The following is a 22,061-nucleotide window of genomic DNA, read 5'->3' on the forward strand; positions in this document are numbered from 1 at the left end:
AAGGTAGGGGTAATCCTATATATATATATATAGACCGGTTGGCGTTTCTTCTTAGGTTTTTTTTTTTTTTTTTTTTTTCATTTTTCATTTCTCCTTTCCCCCATCCCCGCCCCCAAAAAAAAGATATAGAAGTTCATTGCTCATTGCTCATCACAACTGACGTCGAGACATGTACGAATGGGCCTTATCCTCCTTGTCTGCTTGTCTTCTACCGGTACCTACTACCTACTGTATGAGGGAAGGGATCCCTGGGACCCTTGGCTGGGCTCGGAAAGATAGAATTAGACTGACTACCGACTACCGACTACCTGTACTAGGTACTCGTTTGCTTGCATCATACGTAATACCACAAACGCATCCGGAACTTGGAGTAGGTATACTTAGAATGCTACACCAGATGCATCAATCGTCCCCTTGAGCTATACCAAGAGCTCAAAGGATTTACTAATGCGACGTCGACGTCGTGGCAGAGCTGCTTCGCCCGTACCCTATCAACACATCATTCCGCATTACTCATCCGTTCGGGATAATAATAGTCGTACCCGTGACGAAGACGGGGTGGTGTTGACTCTGAAGCTCTGGAAATGAGGTGGCCGAGATTGGAATCTTGTACGATGCAAAGCGGTGAGGTTCATCCATACTTTACGGACTACTTGATCTGCAATGATGCATAAACCCGTGATAGGGGCGCCAGGGATAAAAAATGGAATTGGGATCATCCGTACAACATGGTAGTGGTTGTACAGAGTACAGAGTGCAGAGAGCAGAGAGCAGAGAGCAGAGTACTGAATACTGAGTATAAGCATACTACGTCTCTGGCGGTGGAAGGATTATCCCAGCTGAAAGGAATGTCCAAGCTGGTAGTAGTACGGTACTACTACTTGTACAACTATAATAAAGGAACGTCACAGGTGCCCTTTGAAACAGAATGACACTGACCACCTCAGTGTTCGAACGGACCTCCGTAGCCAAGCTTCTGAAGAAGCTATAATCTCAGCCTCGTCTCTTTCATTCAAAGACCATCACCATCAGTCGGTGTCCTCACCATCGACACCATCTTCTCCGAATAGATTCTCCGCCGAGAGGGGTTTCCAGGAAATGTCTGGCTCAGCATCACCAGATAAGATGGAGGGCATCAACATAGGCAGCAACCCAACGCCTCCACCCCTCCCACCAGACGAACCAAAGTATGGGGGCTTTACGAGGTTCGAGATCGAGCTTGAGGTACACACACAATCCACTCTCCGATGTGCTCTGCCGCTGCAGAATATCTAGCAGGCAGATTCTCACTGCTTGGAGCTTCGGATCCCTTCCGATCCAACAGCCCTCCCACGACTCCTTTCTTTCTCATCACAATGGATTTTCAGCTGATGGCCCTCCAGTTCATTCAATCCCTCGCTTCTCCTCTCTACCTCAACCACCTAGCTTCGCAGAAATACCTCGAGAATCCAGACTTCATCGCCTACCTCAGCTATCTACAATATTGGGCCAACCCTCCCTACAGCAAGTACATCAACTATCCCGGCCCTACGCTGAAGAACCTAGAGCTGTTGCAGCAAGAGCAGTTCCGGAAGGATATCTTGAGCCCAGAAACGGTGGCTAGACTGTTTGAAGAGGGGGCCAGAAGTGCACTCGCGAGACCTGGGAATTAGAAAGGCGCATGGAGATCGGGTGGGGATGGAACATAATGATACCCAGATACGAGGCGTTTAGGTTAGATACTCCTGCTGTCCTGCCGAGGGGATATCCGGACTTCGTACGGGAATCTGATTTTGCATTTCGAAGCCGACTAGAGAGACCTGTGCAACAGCCAGGAGCAGACATATTTATCTGCAACCCAACGTGATTTTCACACCTTCCGTACGCCTTGCTGAATCGCATGCAAATAAAGCACAAAGCACTCCCAGCCAGACCAACATTCCATTTCTCCTCCCCTCATCAATTCCCACAGCTCAACCCTCTCTCCATCGGTTTCCGCAAGACATACACTGTACCCAATCAGCTCTGAATTACCTCACCACCAGCAACAAGAGCTCACATTATAAAACCCGGTCATGGGCTCATCTGCACTTCGAATCTGCATCTGGAAGAAGGCCGCCTCATCGCCATTGCATCCGTTCTTGGGACACTGGATCTTCGTCTTATCGGCATTTTTCCAAGAATCTGGGCCTCCAAACACATCATCCCGTTCCTGGCGCACAAAGGTCTTGCGCTCAAAGTAACGCCTCTCGAGTAGGTATTGGTAGGGGCAGGTCTGGCACTCAAGGCGGTTGATTTCGCCGTTCGTGGGGTCGTTTGGGTTAACAGTCTTGGACACTGTGAGAAGGTTGCTGCAGGAAGGGCAGACTTGGTATTTGCGGCGCAGTTAGATGATGCAATGTACTAGTACTAGAGATTATGAGCGGGGGAGGGTAGAAGAGTACCTACAGAGCAACATTTTGAATATGCGCAGGCTCGGACTTCATGAGCGAAGTTTTTCCAAAGCACAACGTTCTGACTTCAAATATATCCATCCCACCAATCCACCAAAGCTCCGGCTAATCTAATCGCCGGCCCGACATAACTCCGCGCTAAGCCTCGCTACTCCGTAGACCTCCTGAAGCATCTCACTAACATGACGAAAGCGTTCGCTGGTCATTTCCTCTGACCACTTCTTGTTCTCCCAATCCTCCTCTTGCTTGATACCCTCGACATCCTCTCGATCCCGAAAACTTGCCCGGCTTCCAGAGTGACTCTCCTAGCCTTTCAGATTGCTAGCTCCGCCCAAACAGCCAGTTCAGCCAGCCTTTATCTTGAATACGAGACACGCACCCTTAAGTTTTCACCAGGAACAACAACTCTACCGAAAGGAGGAACAGAGAAATACGACGAAATGGCTAAAGACTTGAGGGCACATCCTGAACAGGACCAGGAGCACGAGGTCCGTATTTTAACCCCTCTATCTACCCCGCCATCCGGTTCCTTGAACAACTATCCCCCGAAATAGGTGGATATGTTTTCTCTAGTAGGACGGCATGTTAACTATATAACAGGGAGCCTCTATAGGCGAAGTCCTTATCGAAGCTGCGCGCCGAAACAATACCGATCTCCTGAAAGAAACCATTGACAGCATTGGCGACGAGGATAAAGCCGCCAAAATCCTGAACGAGACGAAGACCGTGCTTGGGAACCACATCTACCACGAGGCTGCGTTGCGAGGGAATTGTATGTCCAGAAACCACCGCAAATCAGAACTCGAGCCTAGTATAAAATTACCTCCAAATGTATACTGACTGTCACAGACGAAGTAATTGATATGCTCCTCGACCAGCCGGGCTTCGAATGCGACCCCCTCACCCGCATCGACGGTGACACCCCCCTCCACTCTGCTATCCGCTACCTTAACTCACTCACCGAATCCTCCCCACTGACTCCCGCCGTAACGACCTTCTCGCAAGAACTGATTGGCATGATGATCGAAGCGGGGTCGGACCCACGCCTCAAAAACAAAGCCAACCTCACGCCCTACCAACTAGTAGACCCGCGAAACGAGAAACTGAGACAGCAGCTGCAGGACGCGGTGGACGTGACGCAGAACCAGGGCGATTACATCGAGGATGAGAGGAATGACGCGAGGGATTTCGGCGTGGGCGGAGAGGGCGACGATGTAGGGAGTGCGAGCGATAGCGATTTCGACCCGGAGGAGTACAAGAGGGAGAAGGAGAGAAGGAAGGACAAGAGCGCAAACGAGGTCTGAGAGGGGATTTGTGGCTTTCTCTGATCCGAAAGCACGAATCTCGGCGTTGGAGCAAGACACAAGGCCATCGGACTGACTCACGCACTGTACGTATCCTATGGTATGATGGGCTCAGATGTCAGGCGCAGCCACCGCTTGGGTGTTTTGTTTGGATGGATGTCTTGCGGTCGCATTTGCATAGCGCGGGCGGTGACATCTTCATCTCTCCTCGGGTGTGCGGGGTAATGCCCAATGTTGGGGACCGGGAGCGGTAGAGTATCTGCGTGCGTTGATTTACTTGCTAGATAGCGTTGCATTCGCCAAGAAACATGATAATGTAAAGCAGAAAGCTTTACCCATCAACTCAGCCTCATCATCACAGCCAGAGAGCGTCAAGTTCCGCAACAACTCTTTTCGCTAAGCGAGATTACATCTAAGCCCATGTCAATAGTAGCTGAACAGTGACGAATGAGGCGTACATGGCATTATCGTAATCTGGCTCTCATTCTCGTCGCCATTCTAGCTCATTGCAGTCTGTCTATCTGATTCATTGGAGCATGCATCTATCTATGCAATAAGAAGGGGTATCGAATCGTAACTCATAGGGTATCCGCGCCGAAAGGCAAAAGCAAATCTACCTCTTGTCCATCTCTGGTTCTCTCGCCTCCAAGCCTCTCTCATCCAATCCATTTCTCGCTTAATCCAATCTCTCAAGATCCGTATACAATCCAGCCAGCCCCTGTTCCCAAACTCGTAGCGTAACTTCGTTAAGCGAGTCACGGTCTACCACAACACGGCCCAAGCCACAACCACAACCAACGCCCCGAGACTCAAACTCCTGCCATCAATCCTCATCTCATCAGCACCACTCTTCTTCGCCGCCCCCTCAATGAAAGTAATGTTTCCAGTGTCTGCAGCAATCGCTTTCGACACGCCCGACTGGCTCAGAGCCTGCATCTGCGCCTTGAAGGTGGCAAGGATATTCGTGCTCCGTCCCGGCGGACAGAAAATGACTTCCCAGCCGCCACCAGACGGGATGATGAAGGTTGATGTCTGGTCGTCAAAGGCGAAGGAATAGGCGTCTGGACAGACGGCTTTGGCAGACCTGGCGTAGAGGTTGGGCTTGCAGACTTTAGGGTCGTTGAAGGGGCCTGTGCAACAATCTTCAGGCGACAGAGATTTGGAGCAGGCGGAGAGACAGGGGTCGAAGATTGGACGTTGGATTTTGTCGTCGGGGTAGGGGTAGACGCCGTCGCCTGGCTTGGTGGGTTGCGCCTTTTGAAGGTCCCAGGGGCACCAGTCGGCGACTTTCTCATTGGTGTACGAAGGTTCGTACGGAAGTGGGTTGGCGTCGGTTGTCGCGTTGCCTGAGGTGCCGGAAGCGGCTGGAGGTGCTAACCAGCCCGCTGTTGCGATACATGCGCAATTCGTAAGGTTTGGGGGAATATCCTTGAGTTTCGGATTATCGCCTGGAATGAAGATAATTGAAAGAGGTATGTTGTAGCCGTCAACTAAAGAGATGTCGTAGAAGACCTGGTTACCATCCACGCCACCTGCCAGATCGAACTCAGCCAGAGTGACGGGAGTTTCGCCCTAAGAAGTATTAGCATTTTCCGCTTCCCCTGAGGAAAGGAAAAGGCACGAACAGTCAAGACACAACTCATTACCCCTCCACAGTCACCAGTTGTGCAAGCTGCTCCAGCACCGTTATTCCCATTCAAATTGCTCGCCCCCGTTCCAAGGTCGTTGAAACTGCAATTAGTTCGTCCCCAGACTCGTCCTTGCCAGTCTGCGCTGACTGTCAGGAATCTGGATGCCCCCGAATCAAGCTCAAACCCCCCAGTACCTGCGCCAGTTCCAGCTTGGGTTCCGATGCCAGGCCATATCTTCTGTTCGCATTTGTTGCTAATAACGAGGGGAACGCTATCTCTTTTAATAGGGGGACCGAATCTTGCAGGCCGAGGCTTGGGATTTGGATTTCTCGCAAAATAGGGATTCGTGGTATAACAGAAGGCAGACGGTATCACATTCAAAAGAAGGAAGGTAGAGCGCAACGTCGGAGACCTGCGCGCTCGGCGAGTCGAGTCTCGGAGGCGCATCTCTATCATCAGTTCGTATAGTCGTAGCAGATGTTTGTACAAGCCGTGGTTCGTAGGTTTGGTTTTCCAGAAAAAAAGTATGGGCAGTAGAAGCAGGTATACATAAGAAGGCGTCAAGCCGTCTCCACCAACGACCAGCCAAGATCTCCACTATTCAAGATCGGTGGAGCTGGGGGGAGGAAGGTGCAGGCGGGCCTTCTGTCTTGTGCCCGTCTCCGTCCTCGTCCTCGACTTCGTCCTTGTTTAACAATCAGCAATTATGTCCTTGAGACGGCCAGCATCTCCAGTTAGTGACTGATGTCCGATCGATGTTAGCCGTATACAGTACCAGTAGTGTGGAATGGCCGTAGTGATCGAGCCCGAGAGGAAGAGAAGATAGGACGAAGGCAAGGCAAAATCCCTGTCTCGTCTCTCGTCTGTATCTGTCTCTGGGGTCCGCGCTGATTGCGCTGACCAGAGAAAGATAAAGGAAGGTTTATTTGTTTTATTTGTGAAGAGTCAAAACTGACGACAAGAGGGAGAAGATAGAAGGAGGAAGTCCGAATGGCACAGGAGATAAGAAAGTGTAGGTGCCGAGCCGGCGTCGTGAGCGAATGTGGTATAAGAGGCGATTGATTATCCGGATACTTTGACTTTGACTTTGAGAGAGGGAGAGGGAGAGGGAGAGAAGAGAGGGAGAGAGAGGGAGAGAGATGACGCAAGTGCAAGGGTCGTGACAGCGGCAGCCACGATCCCAGTAGTCCTGTGACCATTAATAAGGACTGCCAGGGTCCGTCCATCCCGCTCGATTTTGGTTCTGAAGCTATTCCGAACCGAAAATCATATGGAAAATTGCTTTAGAATTTCAAGGCGGCACATTGGCCGACATCGCTGCCACCCTCATTATCCCTCTAATATAGAGAACCCACAGAGATCGACACATGTGGGTAACCGCGCCTGGCCCATAGCCCTTTACCCCATCTCCCTTCCATCTGACCCATGCTTTCCCTTCTTGCTCCCTCTGCACTAACTGCATCCTATGCCAACAACACATCTCAAACATGCCTCGCCAATCCCCCCGACCATCAATATCGCATTGGGGCTGCAGGGGCAAACTAAAAGAAATTCGTCTATATCCATGGTATCTTTTTTCTTCTTGAAAAACGCCATCACTTGAATCGAGATGTGCATCGTCCCATGACCTCGCCCTGGCAGACCAGCTCGGCGTTGAACTCGGATCCGTCGAGCGTCAGGTAGATGTCGAAGTATACACGGTAGAACGTTCCTTGCGGTGTATCCATCCTCTCGAAGTCCTTCTCGAGGTTCTTGCGTGAGAGGTCTGACGTAAGGGTGACGACTTCCTTGACTCCTGCAATATACTGTTAGTATATACATCTCTATATACCTATAGGTAGACACTTAGGTAAAGCAGAATATCGTTATCACTTACGGGGATCCTTGGTGTACTCCGGGCAAACATCGTCGTCACAAGCATACAAGATATCCTCGTACATGAGAGTGGCGCCCGGGGCAACTTGTCTGAAGAAAGAGACCTTGACAGGCTCTCCAATCTTCACTCTCTGTCCCTTCTGCACGAAAATCTGTCGAGTAAACTTGCATCGGTCCTTGCCATCCAAGGATGGAACGCGGTAAGCTTCGGGGTGGTGTCCCTCTTTGAAAGGTTGGAGAGTTGCCATGAGGTAATGCCGACGAGCGACACGGGACGTGACGACTCGCTCGGTGATACCAGCGGTCACAGCACCCTTGACAATGGCAGCGACGGAGTCCATGGGTCTCACCACCTTGGCCTGGAATTGAGGTGGAACGTGAAGCTTGATCTGTTGGAAGAGGTATTCGGAAGCACCAAAACCACCGACCACCAGAACGTTTTGGAGAGTTCTGTTTTGCGCTTGAATGGCGATGATCTGATTTCGGACCAGCTCCAATATTCGGTTCACCACCGGCTCGAAACATTGCAGGATCTCCTCGTTGGTGAAAGTCATGTATCCTTCTTCAATACCGGCTTCGGGGAACTCTGCCTCGATACCTACATCAACGGCCCACTTCTGATTGTTGTTTCGGAAATCAGCCTTGATTCTGTTCTCAAAATCCATGATACACTTCGCGTAGACTCGGCCAGCCGTTTTTGATCCGTCTGGCAGCTTCATCTTTCGGATTTTCGTTCGCAGGATGTTACTGAAGTTTCGGTTGAGCGCTGTCGACCCGCAAGAATCGCCAGAGCCGGCGGTACACTCGGAGACCGTGAAGGGAGACTCCTCTTCGACCTCGTAAGCGATCAAATCCACAGTTCCACCACCGCAATCAACAATAAGCACAGCGTCGTGGACCTTGAGGTTCAAGAGTCCAGCTTTCGAGCAGAACAGCGCGGCAGCTTCTGGTTCGGTGATGAGGGTCAGTCGGTTGTCATTCTCATCGCGGAGAAAACCCGCTTGGATAGCAGCAGCTCGCGTCGCCGCCTTGCCCGCGTCATTCCAGATCGCAGGTACTGTAAGGTAATATCTGATGTTCCGCTCTTCTCTGTTGAATACCTCTCCGAGGGTTTTTTGCAGCTGAATCCGCATCGCTTGTCGGAGCTTGAAGAGGTAATCGGCCGCCACGTCGATTTCGGACTTTCCGGGTGGAAGGGGCGGAAGGTTGATCGGATCGATGTAGGTGTTTCCGGAAAGCATGAGTTGGAGTTTGAACCATTCCACCTTCTGCACTCCTGGCTTGGGATAGCCGGTCGGAGCCAGCGCATCTGCGATATCAGGTCCCCATCCGACAACCTTCTGGTATTGATCGTAGTACAGAACCGTCGGAATCTAGATCATCAGCGTGATATCCATTTGGAAAGAGGGGGAGGGCGGGGGGGTTTCTCGCGTACCTTCTGCTTCGTGTACGATCCAGCACCGGGCCATTCTGTAATGATATCTTCCTTGGCTTCGGTATTTGTTGCAAAGGCGAATGCGACACCGGAAAATGTAGTTCCCTGCGTTAGTTAGATGGAGCCATTTTATCCGTCTGGTAGTGAAGTACATACAAAGTCGATGCCCACAATCAGTTGCGCCTTACTTCTGCCGGCTCCCTCCACCTCCACTGCATTGTTTCTGTTGGCATACTGGGCCGCGGCCATGCTATTCGCGCCGGGAGGAAACTGAGCGCCATACTGCGGTGGACCGTATCCCGGCGGTCCGGCAGCCTGCTGAGGTGCTCCCATGCCTGCAGGATGTCCCGGAGGAGGGTAGTTACCTGTCGACGCTGTGTTGATAGGAGGCGGACCGCCCATGACCTGCGACGGAGGAGTTCTTGGGTGTTGCGCCATAGGGCTCGTGGTGCGGGCCCCGTTGATGCCAGTCGGCGCTGGCGGATAGGTGTTATTGGTATAGCTGGGCGGTCGCCCACCTGCTCCTGAGTGATTCATGGGGAGGCTGGACGAGGACGAGGTTGCTGACGCGGAGATGGGTCGTATCTGTGGCGCTGAGGAGGAGTTGGGTCCCCCACCAGGGTTCTGTGCGATGGTCGGGGCGTTGGAGCCCGATTTGCGTTTGGAGCCGAATCCAAGGCCTTTGAAGCGCGAGTTCATGGAACTCATAAGGTCGAGGGGTTGCTCACGAGGTTTCTCAGGTATGGAGAGAAGGGACAAAGGGGAGTGAGGGAGTGAGGGAGAGAGGGAGTGAGAGAGTGAGAGAGTGAGAGAGTGAGAGAGTGAGAGAGTGAGAGAGTGAGAGTGAGTGAGTGAGTTAGTGGGTGAGCAAAGTGCGTCGGGAGCGGGAGATGGGGAAGGGGGGGGGGGCGGGTGTTAGGTTAGGTTGGGGTTGGGGGGGGGTAGGGTTGGAGGGTTGGAGGGTTGGAGGGTTGGAGGGTTGGAGGGTTGGAGGGTTGGAGGGTTGGAGGGTTCGGGTTCGTGATTCGAAGTGCTGCGGCTGTCAGTGTCAAGAAGCCGCGGCGCTATGAGGCGGCGACAGGGCTGAGCTTGGTTTGCTCGGTAGAGTAGGGACGTAGGGATCAGGTATAGGTAGTGGTTCCTGGCTCTGGCAGAGGAGATGCTGGATTGGCGTTGGCGTTGGAGGGGTTGGAAGTTGGAGGTCAAGGCGGGGGGATACGAGAGCAGCAATCAGTCAGTTCTGGCTGAAAGGAAAAAGAAAAGGTACGTTGGTGGAGCGTGGAGGTGTGCTATTTATTAACCGAATCTGCTGGCTTTGTTCCCGATGCAGCTCCGCAGGTAGCAATAGACAATAGGTAGACAATAGACAATGGGCGAGCAATAGGCAATAGGCAATAGGCAATAGGCCATAGGCAAAAGGCAAAAGGTAAAAGGAGCAATAGGGCATTCGCAACGAATGATCATCATCTTTGTTACCCTCCACCTGGCTGGGCTTGGCTGGGCTGTGTGTGGCTCTTGGACCTCAACATGAATCTAGTCGCTGCTCAGCCTCAGATGCTTGAGAATTTCCGTATTGCCTGCTGTATCGGTGTCAATGAAGAGGAAGATGAAGATGAAGACGAAAGTGAGAGTGAAATGAGAGTGAAAGTGAAAGTGAAAGTGGAGGTGGAAGTGAAAAGAAAAGGATGCAAAGAAAGAAAGAAATCACGCGATGAGTCCCCGGACCTCTCCACGGACACGGAGACTGGGGAAGCAAAGGACTAGGTAGTAGGTACCGGTAGGTACGGTACGGTACAGTACCGGTACTGGTAGGTGTCTCCATAGAACCCAAGCCGAGGCCGAGTTGGGCCGCCGTCATCCGGGTCCAGATCCAAACCCAGGATGCAGGATCCCGATCCTGGGAGCAGCCAGGCGCTTCCTTCGCGGACCTTTCAAACCAGGCGCATGCACGCTCTTGGTTGTGCTACGGAGCTCACCTAGGTACCGGTAGGTACTAGGTACTTACCACTACTGGTAAGTACTACTCAACTCACAGTCACTCATAGATAGCTAATCAAATCAATCTACCTATCTACCTATCTATCAATCTCTCTCTCAATTCATCAACCAAGTCATCAACTGCTGAGCCGTGAAGCTGCATGACATCCCGGATCGACCAACTAAACTAACCTTACATACAACTCGCATATGGATCATCAGCTCCGACTAGGCGGAGGTTTGAGGTTTCGAGTCCGTGTGACTAACTAGGTAACTACCTAGCTAGCTAGATCAGCTAACTACCTAGCTCACGATGACAGTACCATTACCGGTACAATGCCATCCTTTGTCAACTCCACCCGTCAACCATTAACCGCCATCGTCCCCCTTCCGAGTCCCGACAAGCCAAAGAGCCAAAGACTTTCAGAGAGCCGGCCCGGGTAGAGAGAATAGAGAGAGATACGAAGTACTGTGCCAAGTTCAAACTCTCAAGCTTTGTCGGCGGCTGGCGCGAGTCACTCGCCATTCCCTTCCATTCCATTCCTATTCCTTTTCCCACTCCCATTCCCACGTTCCCACTCCATCCCTCCGCATCCCCCTCCGCAATCCACCCCCCCCTCCCCTTCCCCAAACCCATCTCGGGCCTTCTCGCGCCCGGAGCTGGTAACGACAGCCCCTCCCCCTCCCCCTCCCCCTCCCCCACCCCGCCAACTTTTGGCCTGCCAAACTCCCACAACCTCAATCATTACGTCCTTAAGAACCCGACGGGCCCTCTCGCCCAAGCCCTTCTCATCTCCCTCTCATTCACTCCCTCTTCGCCCTCAAATTGACGAATCCAATCTTTATCAGTCCTACCGCGTCTCGACTTTGAGTCGCAACCCCTTCAGCCTCGTTCAGCTTGCATCTTTCGCCTTACTTGCGCTTGTCCTCGTGAGCAACCCCCCCCCCCCCCCCCCCCCCCCCCCTCCCCCCGATAGTCACTTATCGTAAGGTGGGTGAGATTATACACCAACCATACTGACCCGGAGGTCATAGATAGCCCAGTTCTACTTCGCAGATAACCCACCAAACTACCTGCGAGTGAATCCTTTCTCTTCAACCTCCGAATCTCTTCCGGCGCAAGTCGGAAGCGGCACCTGCGAAAATCCTACACCCTTTGGTCCTGTCCCCTCCCAATCATCGCCCATATCGAAACCACACACCATGGCTCTCCAGGCAGCAACACAGAAGGTGGTGAAGGAGTTTACCCTTCTGGATGAAGATCTGCAGAAGATTGTCAAGGAGTTCATCTGGGAAATGAGCAAGTCCCAGATCGATCTGCAATCAGAAGAGTGGTATTGACTATATTTACAGAGGAGGGACTGGAGAAGAATGACACGACCATGGCACAGATCCCAACCTACGTCACAGCTGTACCAGACGGAACAGAAAAGGCATGTCGCTACATTGCGCACACCTCTCTCTCAATATGGCATACTGACCCCGGGCCTAGGGTCTGTACATGGCTGTCGATCTGGGAGGAACCAACTTCAGAGTCTGCTCGATCCAGCTGAATGGCGATACCACCTTCAACCTGATACAATCAAAGGTTGCGGTTCCACAAGAACTGATGAGGGCCAAGACGGCCAAGGAACTCTTCGCTTTCTTAGCAAAGCAGATTGAGCTGTTCTTGAAGACCCACCACCAAGACCAATTCTCTGCTCACATCAGACGGCGTGCGACAATCAGCACACCAGAAGGGTTCCGTGATGAACATGTGTTCCGTCTGGGCTTCACATTCAGCTTTCCGGTCCACCAAGTTGGCATTAACAGAGGAAGACTGATGAGGTGGACAAAGGGTTTTGATATCCCCGACGCAATTGGACAAGATGTCTGCATCTTGCTGCAAAGGGAGATTGATGCGCTCAAGTTGCCCGTCAAGGTAGCGGCCCTCGTGAACGACACGGTTGGAACTCTCATGGCCCGTGGCTACACTTCGCCTGGGAAGACTGGATCTCTGCTTGGAGCCATCTTCGGCACGGGAACCAATGGTGCTTATGTTGAGAAGCTAGCAGCTATCACTAAGCCACTGGAAGGGGAGTTTGACAAGCGCACGGGAGAGATGGTGGTGAACACAGAATGGGGCTCTTTCGACAATGGTCTCAAGACGCTTCCAAGTACTCCCGCCGATATCCAACTGGATGCAGAAAGTATCAACCCAGGAATGCAAATGTTTGAGAAGCGCATCTCCGGTATGTTCCTGGGTGAGCTTCTGCGCTTGACCTTGGTTTCCATGATCAAGGATCCCGCCGTCCCCTTGTTCAGCGACGACAACTCTTCCCAGAATGATTACCGGTCCACAGCATCCGTTGAAGCGAATGCTCCACTGCACATCAAGAACGCGGTGGATAGTAGTATTCTATCCTTCTCCGAGGCAGACCACAGTGATGGACTCCGTGCTGTGCGGCAGGCCATCTACATGAACCTGGGGGTGTCAGCAGCCAGTGTGGAGGATGCTCAGGCCGTCAAGGAAATCTCCCACGCCATTGGACTTCGTGCTGCGCGCCTCGCGGCTGCGGCCATCGGCGCAATCGTGATCCACACCGGTCGCCTGAACACCGGACCACCCACGAAGCCCGTACCGACCGCCGCCTCCATCATCAGCGATGTCAAGAACCTCAAGCTTGCCGACGCCGCATCCGCCACCGCCAGCAAGCTTGCCGACACAGCCGGTCTCAGCGTCAACGAGGATGAAATTGTAGATATTGGTGTGGACGGTTCCCTCGTCGAGTTCTACCCTGGCTTCATGGACTCGATGCGCGAGGCTCTCCGCTCCATGCCTGAGATCGGCGCTGCGGGGGAGCGCAAGATCCGCATCGGCATCGCGCACGACGGGTCTGGTGTTGGGGCTGCACTCATTGCATTGGTGGCTGCCAAGATGGAGTCGAAACAAGACTACATGGGCGAGTTGAGAAATCAGCTCGATGGGCTGGTCGAGCAGGAGGAGGCCATCGACGATGAGGAATCGGCCTAGACGGCATGGATGATCAGCCGAGATCAACAGCCGATGGGAAATCCCACAATGTACGAGATGTTATGAATGCGGCACGGAGTCACTGTCAAGTAAGGGTACATATGCATGTTGATATATCACAAGGCCGGTGGTCATGCCGTCCTTGATTGGAACTGGGTTTCTCGATCACAATTCGCAAATTCCAGGAGTTGCTGCGCGTATAGCTAGAGCTAGCTTGCTAGCCAGCCAGTCAGGTCTTTCCGACAAAAATTGAACTTTCACAGAACAACGAATGAACAAACTTTCAAGTAACCGCTCCGGGCCCTCGTCCTTTCTTTCTCTTTTACAGCTGTTCTGTCTTTCCTCGTCGTAGGTAGGCATTCAACGAGGGCGAGCGGGTGTTCGAGGCTGTGGTGCCGAGCGCTACGTGGTGCACGAGAAGGGGAAAAAGTTATTCGTGCGGCGCGGTGGCTGCAGATCTTACTTGCCAGTTGTTGTTGCTCCTCACTCCTGGCCCCCACAGATGGAGGACGACGGATACGATCCATTTCTTGACAAAAAACTGGTTGAGAAGATTGAAAGTCGACCGAAAGCCTGCGAGTTGTCGAGTGTGAGTGAGTTAGCCTACCTGCGTCAGCCTTCCCCCCTTAAATTTTCAACGTCTGATTCTCTCGAGTCCACGGCGAGAGCAGAAGTTGCCTAGGTCCTACTGCGAGAAATCACGCTCCTATTTCAGAAATCTCATTTTCATCAAGCTTGGCGAATGCTTCGCCCTTTCCTGATGCGTTCATATTCGGGCTTGAAGTGATCGTTGTTGGTATTCAGACACGATTGATTCACATCAGGGGCCGCGGCTGGGTATTTTTTCTTTTCACTCCGCTGCTCTGGACTTGGGAAGCCGCCGCGGTGGGGCTTCCTGGAGGACGTGTCGACGACTCTGAACAACTGGCGTGGTTAGCTTTTCAAAGATCACTCGTTAGGATCTCTGCTTTATATAAATCTCGAGAAGGATTTCCTCATATTTCCATTCTTTTCCTGTAGGGGCAGTCTTCATTGTTTTTTTTGGGGGGGGAAGGGGGATACTGTACATCGGGGGGTGTGGGAGGTGAACGCAGCCGGCTGACGTTTATGGAAGGTACCCGCTCTTCCAAGTCCAAGTGACATCTCATATGAATTCCGACCGGATATTCTCCTTACCTTCCATCAGCGCGGGAGAGGCGTGGCACGGTATTCGGTTGCAGTAGACTCGACAATGGGGATGAATGTGCTGCAAGGACATTTCTCACAGTCTTTCGCATGCATCGCTTGAGGGATCTCTCCTTGGCTTTTGATATCTACCCTTGCCATCCATTGTTCATGTTCATCGATTTCTTCGCAGTCCAATTTGCCCAGAAGCTGGGAAGCCCTTTCTGCTTCTTGACAGGATGAGAAACTTGCACGGCGTCTTCTGGCTAGCCATCTGGGCGACTCCCACCGCCGGGTGGAGATTGTGTCTAGACAGGCCAAAAGGTAGGACAACCACGCCGATGGCGATGTCGATATCGATGGCTACCCAACACCAGATGATCAAGCGCTAACGGTCATCACAGCCGTCGAAACCTCGAGGAGTGCTCCCAGCCTACCAGTCCTCCTACCCAAGCAGACCCCTCCACCCGAACCCCGCCCCCCCCCCAACAACAACAACCAGCACGCCCTCCAAAGAAGTCCAGACACCTACCACCCACCAAGCGCCTGCAAAAGCGCAACAGACACGTATGTACGCACCCCATCCATACCCACGGGACACCGACGCGCTCTCTACATCCATCCGCGCGACGATTTGCAGAAACAGCCATGATGACGACCGGGGGGGAATACCCTCATCCTAGGACCTAGACTCGACGACAGCTCCCGAGGAGCGGGGAGCCGAGTTCGCTGCCACCGACGGGACCGCCACCGCCACCGCCACCGCCACCGCCGAAGCTGCAGCCGGGAAGGAGGAGGAGGAGGATCGCGACCCTCCTCGAGAGACGTCGGGCGACGCCTGGCTTCCTGAGATGGAGTTCTATGCGTCCTCGGCCGTGTGGCGCAGGTGGAGGCCTTGGCCTGGGTCTCTGCCTCTGTCTCTGCCTCTGTCTCTGCCTCTTCTCTGCCTCTTCTCGATCACTACTTGGATCGTGGCCGTGGGTTGGTGGTGCCGGTCGCTGTATCATCACCATCACCATCACCATCATCATCATCATCATCGTCGTCGTCGTCGTTTTCTTCTTCCGAGAAGAGCCGCCGCGGTTCGACTGCGCGTCGGCGGCTCTGCGCCGTCTTCTCCTATCTATTCAATCCCCGGGCGGAGCTGGGGTTATGTTAAGGGCTCTCAGCTGCAGAATTCCCGGCTTAGAGACTATGTTTTGGGGATTACGGTACTGGGAATGTGGCGTTGGGGAGGTTTGGAGAACACCACATGTTGCTGGAAGTTTTGCTGGTTCAAGTGTCTTTTGAAAAGACCGGTTCAGGCTGGAGATCATATCATACGGTGGGCTGCGACCTACTTTATTCTGGTGGCAGTTTCGCCACGAGCTCTTTCTCCACGTTGCACCAGATCAAGACTCGTCGCTTAGGATACTGTGATTCATATTTTACTTGCCACGGGAGGAATCTGACAGATCTTTCGTACGAGGGACGAGCAGACACCATATACACATCTCATCTCTCCCTTCCGTTCAAAAATCTACAGGTCTATCTCCTAGCACACGTCTCATAATTCTGGACCGTTGCAAGCGCACTGCGGGAAAGGTGTCAGTCGCTGGAACCCAGTGAAAAAGATGAGGGGGTTTAGAGATGCTGCCTGCTCACCACTGCATGACGGCGGCGATATCTTTCTTCCCATCATCACCCGTCGGCAGAGCTCCTACACAAGCCGCCTCGTCGGATGCCCCCGAGGCTTTGCAAGGTGAGACGTCTCGCGCCGCTACGCCGGCGCACCCAACGTAGCTGCCAACAGCTGTCGCGGTACTGTAGTGCAGGCGTTAGTTTATATATCACAGGATGTGCGGAGCGAGAACAGGAGAGAGAGCTGACCATGCGAGGACAGCGGCCGGGTTCCTTTCCGCCTCTTCTATGCACTTGACGTGTTCTGCTGACGCTGCTACTTCACATGAAGCTACGTCTCGAGACCGGATGGGAGACGAGCTTGAGATTGAGGCAAGGAGGAGGGCAAAGAATGTTGAGGTGGCAATAGAGAACTGCATGATGGTGATGATTTGGGGTTCGGATTGACCGAAAATGAACGAAAGGGGTAGTAGATGGAAAACGAGAGAAGCGGTTTGAATGCTGTGCCTCTCTCTCTGTCTGCCCGAGGATGGAGCATCTTATACTAAAGATTCGCATCTCTCGAAACATTCCATTCGCAAGGATGACATAGCTCTGTCATCAACAGATCGGAGTCGATGGATGTGCTCCACAGCTTTCAGGTGCAAATCGAGGGCTATCACAGTACTCCCTGCGTGCGCATCGGCCTGGCTAATTCAGCCGAGCTACTTACGGATATCGTCCGATGCGAGCGAGTACATTTTGAATATTCGCAAAGACTCAAGAGCATTTCGGACGAGAGTATAGTGTGACCTTGATGCATCACGGGAATGTGAATCGCTCGTCAGCCTGGCTATACTCAAGGATTGCATGTCTTTTTTGGGGGGCGGTATTTAGATGGCGTTTGGTAAATCGGGGAGCATGAAATTCTCGCAATGAAGACGTGGAAATGAAACCTCGCAGCTGGTTTCGAGGTGAGATGGATATGGCGATTTATGGTCATTCGCGTTTTGGGTAACAAGTCCAGTCTCGAGGACCCAGTTGAATCGCAATGCCGAAGATCGTTCGTCCGGCCTTATCTCAAGACGGAACGCGCAGTTTCTAGTTTCGAGACGATTTCGGAGGTTTCGAGATTTCGAGGTTTCGTTTCCATGTTTCAATTTCTAATCCCTTTTACCAAACGCCCTCGAAAATGGACTCGAGGGGAGTGACCAAGCGCGCCCTTAGTAATTGATCCATGAAGAGAACAGGTGTGCTTGACGTTGATCAATATACTTCGTAAGCCGCGGAAGAAGATGTTGGTCGGATCAGGAATCCGAAGTCAACAGAGAGCAGCCGATTAATTAGCGGTTGGCTCTTGGGTCTTGATCCTTGATTCTTGGTTCTTGGTTCTTGGTTCTTGGTTCCACAGCAGGTTGAGTTGTTGTTGCACGGAGAATGCGCCGTACGCAAGAAAGTACACACAGCAGCACCGACAACAAGCCACCTTTGTTTTGTATGAGCCACAACCCAAGCTTTTCAACACTTTGTTGCACATCGCAGTGCCAGCTGAGGTCACACAATCGCCCGACGGCCTGCTCTGTTGGGTGGTGCGACAGTCGACGTCAATGTCAACGGCGGTGACGACAATACCGTTGATTTCCAACAATGCTGCATTCTGACAATAACAAGGACCAAGATCGAGTTTGGGGAAACTTGGTGGTGGATTTTACGACGTGCAGCAAAATAAGCAACTTGATTTGTATCAATGGTATGATAGGTATCGAGACGTTGGCGGTAGCGGTAGCGATAGCGGTAGCATAGCATGTAAAGTACGGCTGCAACATCAACACATCTCGAGATCTGAGCGCATCGATTCTCTATTCCCCGTGAGCTTCCGAAGGCTTCTGTTGTATAATTCAAAGACAAATAACATGTATTGACTTATCGTGAAAGAAAATGCACTTGCAGCTCTGATCAATCACGTCATCCGAGACCCCTCATCACGAGTAGGGAGCATTATCAATCAACGAGCGGCATTGCACCCTATTGACTCTGCCCCAATCGACCTCTTCGTCCAATCCCCTCTGATCCGCTCAATAACCAACGACGCCACAGTTCAACGACACAATGGCAGCAGCAGCAGCTGCAAACACATTCTACAGCATCGTCGCCGGCGTGGGCGCGGGAACCGGTATTTGCGAACCTGCTCTCCATTCCAAAGCTAAAGCATAACGCTGATACCAATACTCTATGTGTGCAGGCCGTTCCGTCGCCCTCAGGTTCGCAAGGACCTACCCCGTCGCCCTCCTGGCCCGCAACCCCGAGAACTACGAATCCATAGTCAGAGAAATCAATGCTGCAGGCGGGAAAGCAATTGGCGTCTCCACGGACGTGTCGTCTGAATCCTCTGTCAAGAACGCATTCACAGAGATAGAAAAGGAATTCAAGGGGAAGAAGCTCGCGGCTGCCGTGTACAACGTTGGGGGCAAGTTTATTAGAAAGCCGTTCTTGGAGTTGACGAAGGATGAGTACGAGGCCGGGTATACCGCGAATGGGTAGGTTTTCTCTCTCTCTTTGCTTTGGAATTCGCGCGAGATGTGGTAGACGTGGTAAGTTTGAGAGGGCGTATATTGGTGTTTACAATGCCATAGAACCGGATTCTTCCTCTTCGCCCAAGCAACGCTCCCCTCCCTCTTGTCTTCCGTCCCGTCCTCTCCACACCCACCCTCTCTCATCGTCACAGGCGCCACCGCATCGCTACGAGGGGGTGCATCTATGTCCTCATTCGCGAGCGGCAAATTCGCCTTGAGAGCAACAGCCCAGAGTCTGGCGAGGGAGTTCGGTCCGCAAGGAATCCATGTCGCACATGCGATTATAGATGGCGTGATTGATATCCCGAGAACGAAAGAGTGGGCTGTGAATGGGGGAGTCGAGGATGGGAAAATCAGCCCAGATGCCATTGCTGATTCATATTGGTATCTGCATACGCAGCCCAGAAGCCACTTTACGCAAGAATTGGATATGAGGCCATTCGTGGAGAAGTTTTAGTCAGGGAACATATATCTGCAGGATAGACATTGAGACTAAGCGACCAACATAAAGGATGAAATGAGGCATCGAGAAAGTTGGAATTTTGCAGTGACGATACTGTAACTTCACCAGCAAGCCACTTGCGCTAGAAAACCGGACTACGTGAGGAATTAAGCATATTCCTCACCATCAAAACTCTCTTCATCACAGATAAAATCTAGAGACAGTCTGCAGGTAAGGGAGTTCATCATCCGAAGATCCGAACTCGTGTTTCCTCTCGCGCTATTGTTTACCTCGAGAACCATGGGCCTTTTTCAAGGAGGTTGACGCGGAGATAATTAGCGCGGGCATACAGACATAGCTGAAGCACTTGCTCTCGATCCTGCGCAGAAGTTAGCAAGAGGGCAACCTCCCAAAGCAAAATTTCGGTATAGCAAAACGCCAACGGGCCGTGTGTATAAAACACGGCACTTTGCTTCGGGAGGACCTCCCATGGAACATTTCACATGTAAAACCAGAGTGCAAGCACCGAGGATGTGAAATGGCCATAACGTTTTGTTCTTGTATTCATTCCCTGTGCCTAGCAGCGCCAGGCGCCAGCCGTAGCAAGGCAACCCAGTGTGCAAATAACAAATCATGCCAACACGCCGTTATGCCCAGTTTTCGAAGATCGCTCGGTCGCTTTTTGTCGTCAGGTCTGATCTAAGCTTTCGCCTTCAACTTCTCCTTGATCTCGCGGCCAGCCTTAATGCGCTCCAATATGCTCTCACGGTCCTTGTCGATCTTCAGCTTGGTGATGACGACCTTGGATGGGTGGATGCCGAGGGGGACAGATTGGCCAGAGGACTTCTCCTTAACGACTCGCTCAATGTGCACAACGTATTTGAGACGGTAGACAGAGATGATCTTGCCTTCGCGGCCCTTGTTGGAGCCACGGACAACGGTAACTTCGTCGTCCTTTCGGATGGGGATGGAGCGGACCTGGGAGATGTTAAGGGGGGCCGAGAGGTGTATGCGGAGAGTGGTCCATACGTTGTACTTCTCACGGAGCTCTTTGCTGAGAGGGGCGCTCATGATCGTGCGTCTGACACTTGAGGGGGCATCGTAATGAGCCTTGCGCGACTTTCTGCGCGAGGAGTGGAGGGCTGCGGATGTTAGTTTTATGATTTGGCGCAATCGATTGTACGATTGGTTTCTGATGAAGGTGACCACAGAATATAGACGTACAGGAGTTGATCTTGGTCATCTTGGCGGTTGGTGATGAACGTCGGTCGGCGGTGTTGTCGTTGGTCGATGGATTCGCAAGATACAAAACTTCGCTGGAGTTTTGAGTAGCCATTTGTGCGTGCTTAGTAAGCGCTCAGAAGCGAGACTTCTGGCCCAGTCATGTGACGGGGTGAGACGAAGTGGGATGGTGGGGTTGGTTGGAGGGGTAAGCAAGTAAAAATTTATATCGATCCTTACACTTCGATCCTTCTACTTCGTATTGCCCCTTCTTCAGCGACTAGCTATTAGTCTTTCAAAATGGCAGATCTCCCAACTACCTTCGAAGGGAAGAACGTCTGTCCTTTATCCTCTACTTTACTAACCTTTTTCAGACCTCGTTCACATCGCAGTGATCGGCGGCACCGGCCTCCAAAAACTCGAAGGCTTCGTCCAAATCGCAACCGTCAACCCGCTCACTCCCTGGGGCTATCCCTCCGCACCCATCCATATTCTCCAACACAACAACGTCCCCGTTGCCTTTCTCTCCCGTCATGGTGCCTCCCACGAGTATGCTCCCCATGAAGTACCTTCCCGCGCCAACATTGCTGCGTTGAGGAGTATTGGGGTCAGAACGGTGATTGCGTTCAGTGCCGTGGGAAGTTTGCAGGAAGAGATCCGGCCAAGAGATTTTGTTGTGCCGGATCAGGTCATTGATCGTACGAAGGGGATAAGGCCATTCACTTTTTTTGAAAAGGGGATCGTTGGACATGTGGGGTTTGCGGATCCGTTTGATGCAAAGATTGGGAAGGTATTACACAACTTGCACATGAGACATCTTGGGAGGCTAGTGCTGATTCATACGGATAGATTATTAGTGCTTGTGGGCATGCTCTAGCTGGAGAGGGAGTAACGATGCATGACAAGGGAACAATTATTTGCATGGGTTCGTTCTCCTAGCTCCATGGACACTGGAGGTACCAGTCCTGATGCATCTTCCGCGCACAGAAGGGCCACAGTTTTCAACCCGTGCCGAATCCAACATGTACCGCTCTTGGGGCGGCTCCGTAATTAACATGTCCGCCCTCCCCGAAGCCAAGCTCGCCCGCGAAGCCGAGATGGTCTACCAAATGATCTGTATGGCGACCGACTACGACTGTTGGCACAGTACCGATGATGTCGACGTCGCCATGGTCATGGGCCACATGTCTGCCAACGGCGGTAACGCTAGGCGCTTGGTGGGCGCAGTGCTTGACGAGTTGATCAAAGAAGATCACACGGATCTCGTGAAGGGGAAGCATTGGGAGGGGAGCACCACGGGCATGATTAAATTCATGACGAAGGAAGAGGGAAGAGGGGAGGAGGGAGTAAAGAACGTAGAGTATCTCTTCCCAGGGGTTTTTGGGAAGTGAAGGA

At 52.3% G+C, this 22,061-nt stretch overlaps 11 protein-coding genes across 11 annotated transcripts; 6 read left to right on the forward strand and 5 right to left on the reverse strand.

Moving 5' to 3' along the window:
• Positions 1-1,125: 1,125 nt before the first annotated feature.
• On the forward strand, positions 1,126-1,846 carry L3040_000234 (uncharacterized protein; the record flags this gene model as incomplete). Its single annotated transcript, XM_007297444.2, has 4 exons — positions 1,126-1,224; positions 1,383-1,606; positions 1,699-1,713; positions 1,786-1,846. The coding sequence occupies 4 exons, from the start codon at positions 1,126-1,128 to the stop codon at positions 1,844-1,846; spliced, it is 399 nt and encodes a 132-aa protein (XP_007297506.2).
• A 106-nt stretch (positions 1,847-1,952) lies between these two features.
• L3040_000235 (uncharacterized protein) lies at positions 1,953-2,437 on the reverse strand (the record flags this gene model as incomplete). Its single annotated transcript, XM_066155067.1, has 3 exons — positions 1,953-1,988; positions 2,039-2,346; positions 2,428-2,437. 3 exons carry the CDS (start codon positions 2,435-2,437, stop codon positions 1,953-1,955), a joined length of 354 nt encoding a protein of 117 aa, XP_066013127.1.
• A 435-nt stretch (positions 2,438-2,872) lies between these two features.
• On the forward strand, positions 2,873-3,736 carry L3040_000236 (uncharacterized protein; the record flags this gene model as incomplete). The annotated part of the gene is made up of 3 exons (XM_007297442.1): positions 2,873-2,920; positions 3,033-3,204; positions 3,282-3,736. The coding sequence occupies 3 exons, from the start codon at positions 2,873-2,875 to the stop codon at positions 3,734-3,736; spliced, it is 675 nt and encodes a 224-aa protein (XP_007297504.1).
• Positions 3,737-4,498: 762 nt separating this feature from the next.
• L3040_000237 (uncharacterized protein) lies at positions 4,499-5,614 on the reverse strand (the record flags this gene model as incomplete). Its single annotated transcript, XM_066155068.1, has 3 exons — positions 4,499-5,308; positions 5,362-5,509; positions 5,562-5,614. The coding sequence occupies 3 exons, from the start codon at positions 5,612-5,614 to the stop codon at positions 4,499-4,501; spliced, it is 1,011 nt and encodes a 336-aa protein (XP_066013128.1).
• Positions 5,615-6,962: 1,348 nt separating this feature from the next.
• On the reverse strand, positions 6,963-9,385 carry L3040_000238 (uncharacterized protein; the record flags this gene model as incomplete). Its single annotated transcript, XM_007297440.2, has 4 exons — positions 6,963-7,162; positions 7,244-8,615; positions 8,678-8,782; positions 8,834-9,385. The coding sequence occupies 4 exons, from the start codon at positions 9,383-9,385 to the stop codon at positions 6,963-6,965; spliced, it is 2,229 nt and encodes a 742-aa protein (XP_007297502.2).
• Positions 9,386-11,857: 2,472 nt separating this feature from the next.
• Positions 11,858-13,667, forward strand: L3040_000239 (uncharacterized protein; the record flags this gene model as incomplete). Its single annotated transcript, XM_066155069.1, has 3 exons — positions 11,858-11,954; positions 12,008-12,087; positions 12,147-13,667. 3 exons carry the CDS (start codon positions 11,858-11,860, stop codon positions 13,665-13,667), a joined length of 1,698 nt encoding a protein of 565 aa, XP_066013129.1.
• Positions 13,668-15,070: 1,403 nt separating this feature from the next.
• On the forward strand, positions 15,071-15,483 carry L3040_000240 (uncharacterized protein; the record flags this gene model as incomplete). The annotated part of the gene is made up of 2 exons (XM_007297438.2): positions 15,071-15,155; positions 15,236-15,483. 2 exons carry the CDS (start codon positions 15,071-15,073, stop codon positions 15,481-15,483), a joined length of 333 nt encoding a protein of 110 aa, XP_007297500.2.
• Positions 15,484-16,358: 875 nt separating this feature from the next.
• Positions 16,359-16,870, reverse strand: L3040_000241 (uncharacterized protein; the record flags this gene model as incomplete). Its single annotated transcript, XM_007297437.2, has 3 exons — positions 16,359-16,404; positions 16,476-16,634; positions 16,701-16,870. The coding sequence occupies 3 exons, from the start codon at positions 16,868-16,870 to the stop codon at positions 16,359-16,361; spliced, it is 375 nt and encodes a 124-aa protein (XP_007297499.2).
• A 1,669-nt stretch (positions 16,871-18,539) lies between these two features.
• L3040_000242 (uncharacterized protein) lies at positions 18,540-19,460 on the forward strand (the record flags this gene model as incomplete). Its single annotated transcript, XM_007297436.2, has 3 exons — positions 18,540-18,603; positions 18,673-18,967; positions 19,064-19,460. 3 exons carry the CDS (start codon positions 18,540-18,542, stop codon positions 19,458-19,460), a joined length of 756 nt encoding a protein of 251 aa, XP_007297498.1.
• Positions 19,461-20,144: 684 nt separating this feature from the next.
• Positions 20,145-20,688, reverse strand: L3040_000243 (60S ribosomal protein uL24; the record flags this gene model as incomplete). Its single annotated transcript, XM_007297435.1, has 3 exons — positions 20,145-20,423; positions 20,475-20,587; positions 20,670-20,688. The coding sequence occupies 3 exons, from the start codon at positions 20,686-20,688 to the stop codon at positions 20,145-20,147; spliced, it is 411 nt and encodes a 136-aa protein (XP_007297497.1).
• A 278-nt stretch (positions 20,689-20,966) lies between these two features.
• Positions 20,967-22,057, forward strand: L3040_000244 (uncharacterized protein; the record flags this gene model as incomplete). Its single annotated transcript, XM_066155071.1, has 4 exons — positions 20,967-21,006; positions 21,059-21,456; positions 21,516-21,591; positions 21,654-22,057. 4 exons carry the CDS (start codon positions 20,967-20,969, stop codon positions 22,055-22,057), a joined length of 918 nt encoding a protein of 305 aa, XP_066013130.1.
• Between the last annotated feature and the right edge of the window lie 4 nt (positions 22,058-22,061).

Source organism: Drepanopeziza brunnea (genome assembly GCF_022702325.1).
Source record: "Drepanopeziza brunnea f. sp. 'multigermtubi' strain 214-2 chromosome Unknown ctg1, whole genome shotgun sequence".
Lineage (NCBI taxonomy): Eukaryota > Fungi > Ascomycota > Leotiomycetes > Helotiales > Drepanopezizaceae > Drepanopeziza > Drepanopeziza brunnea.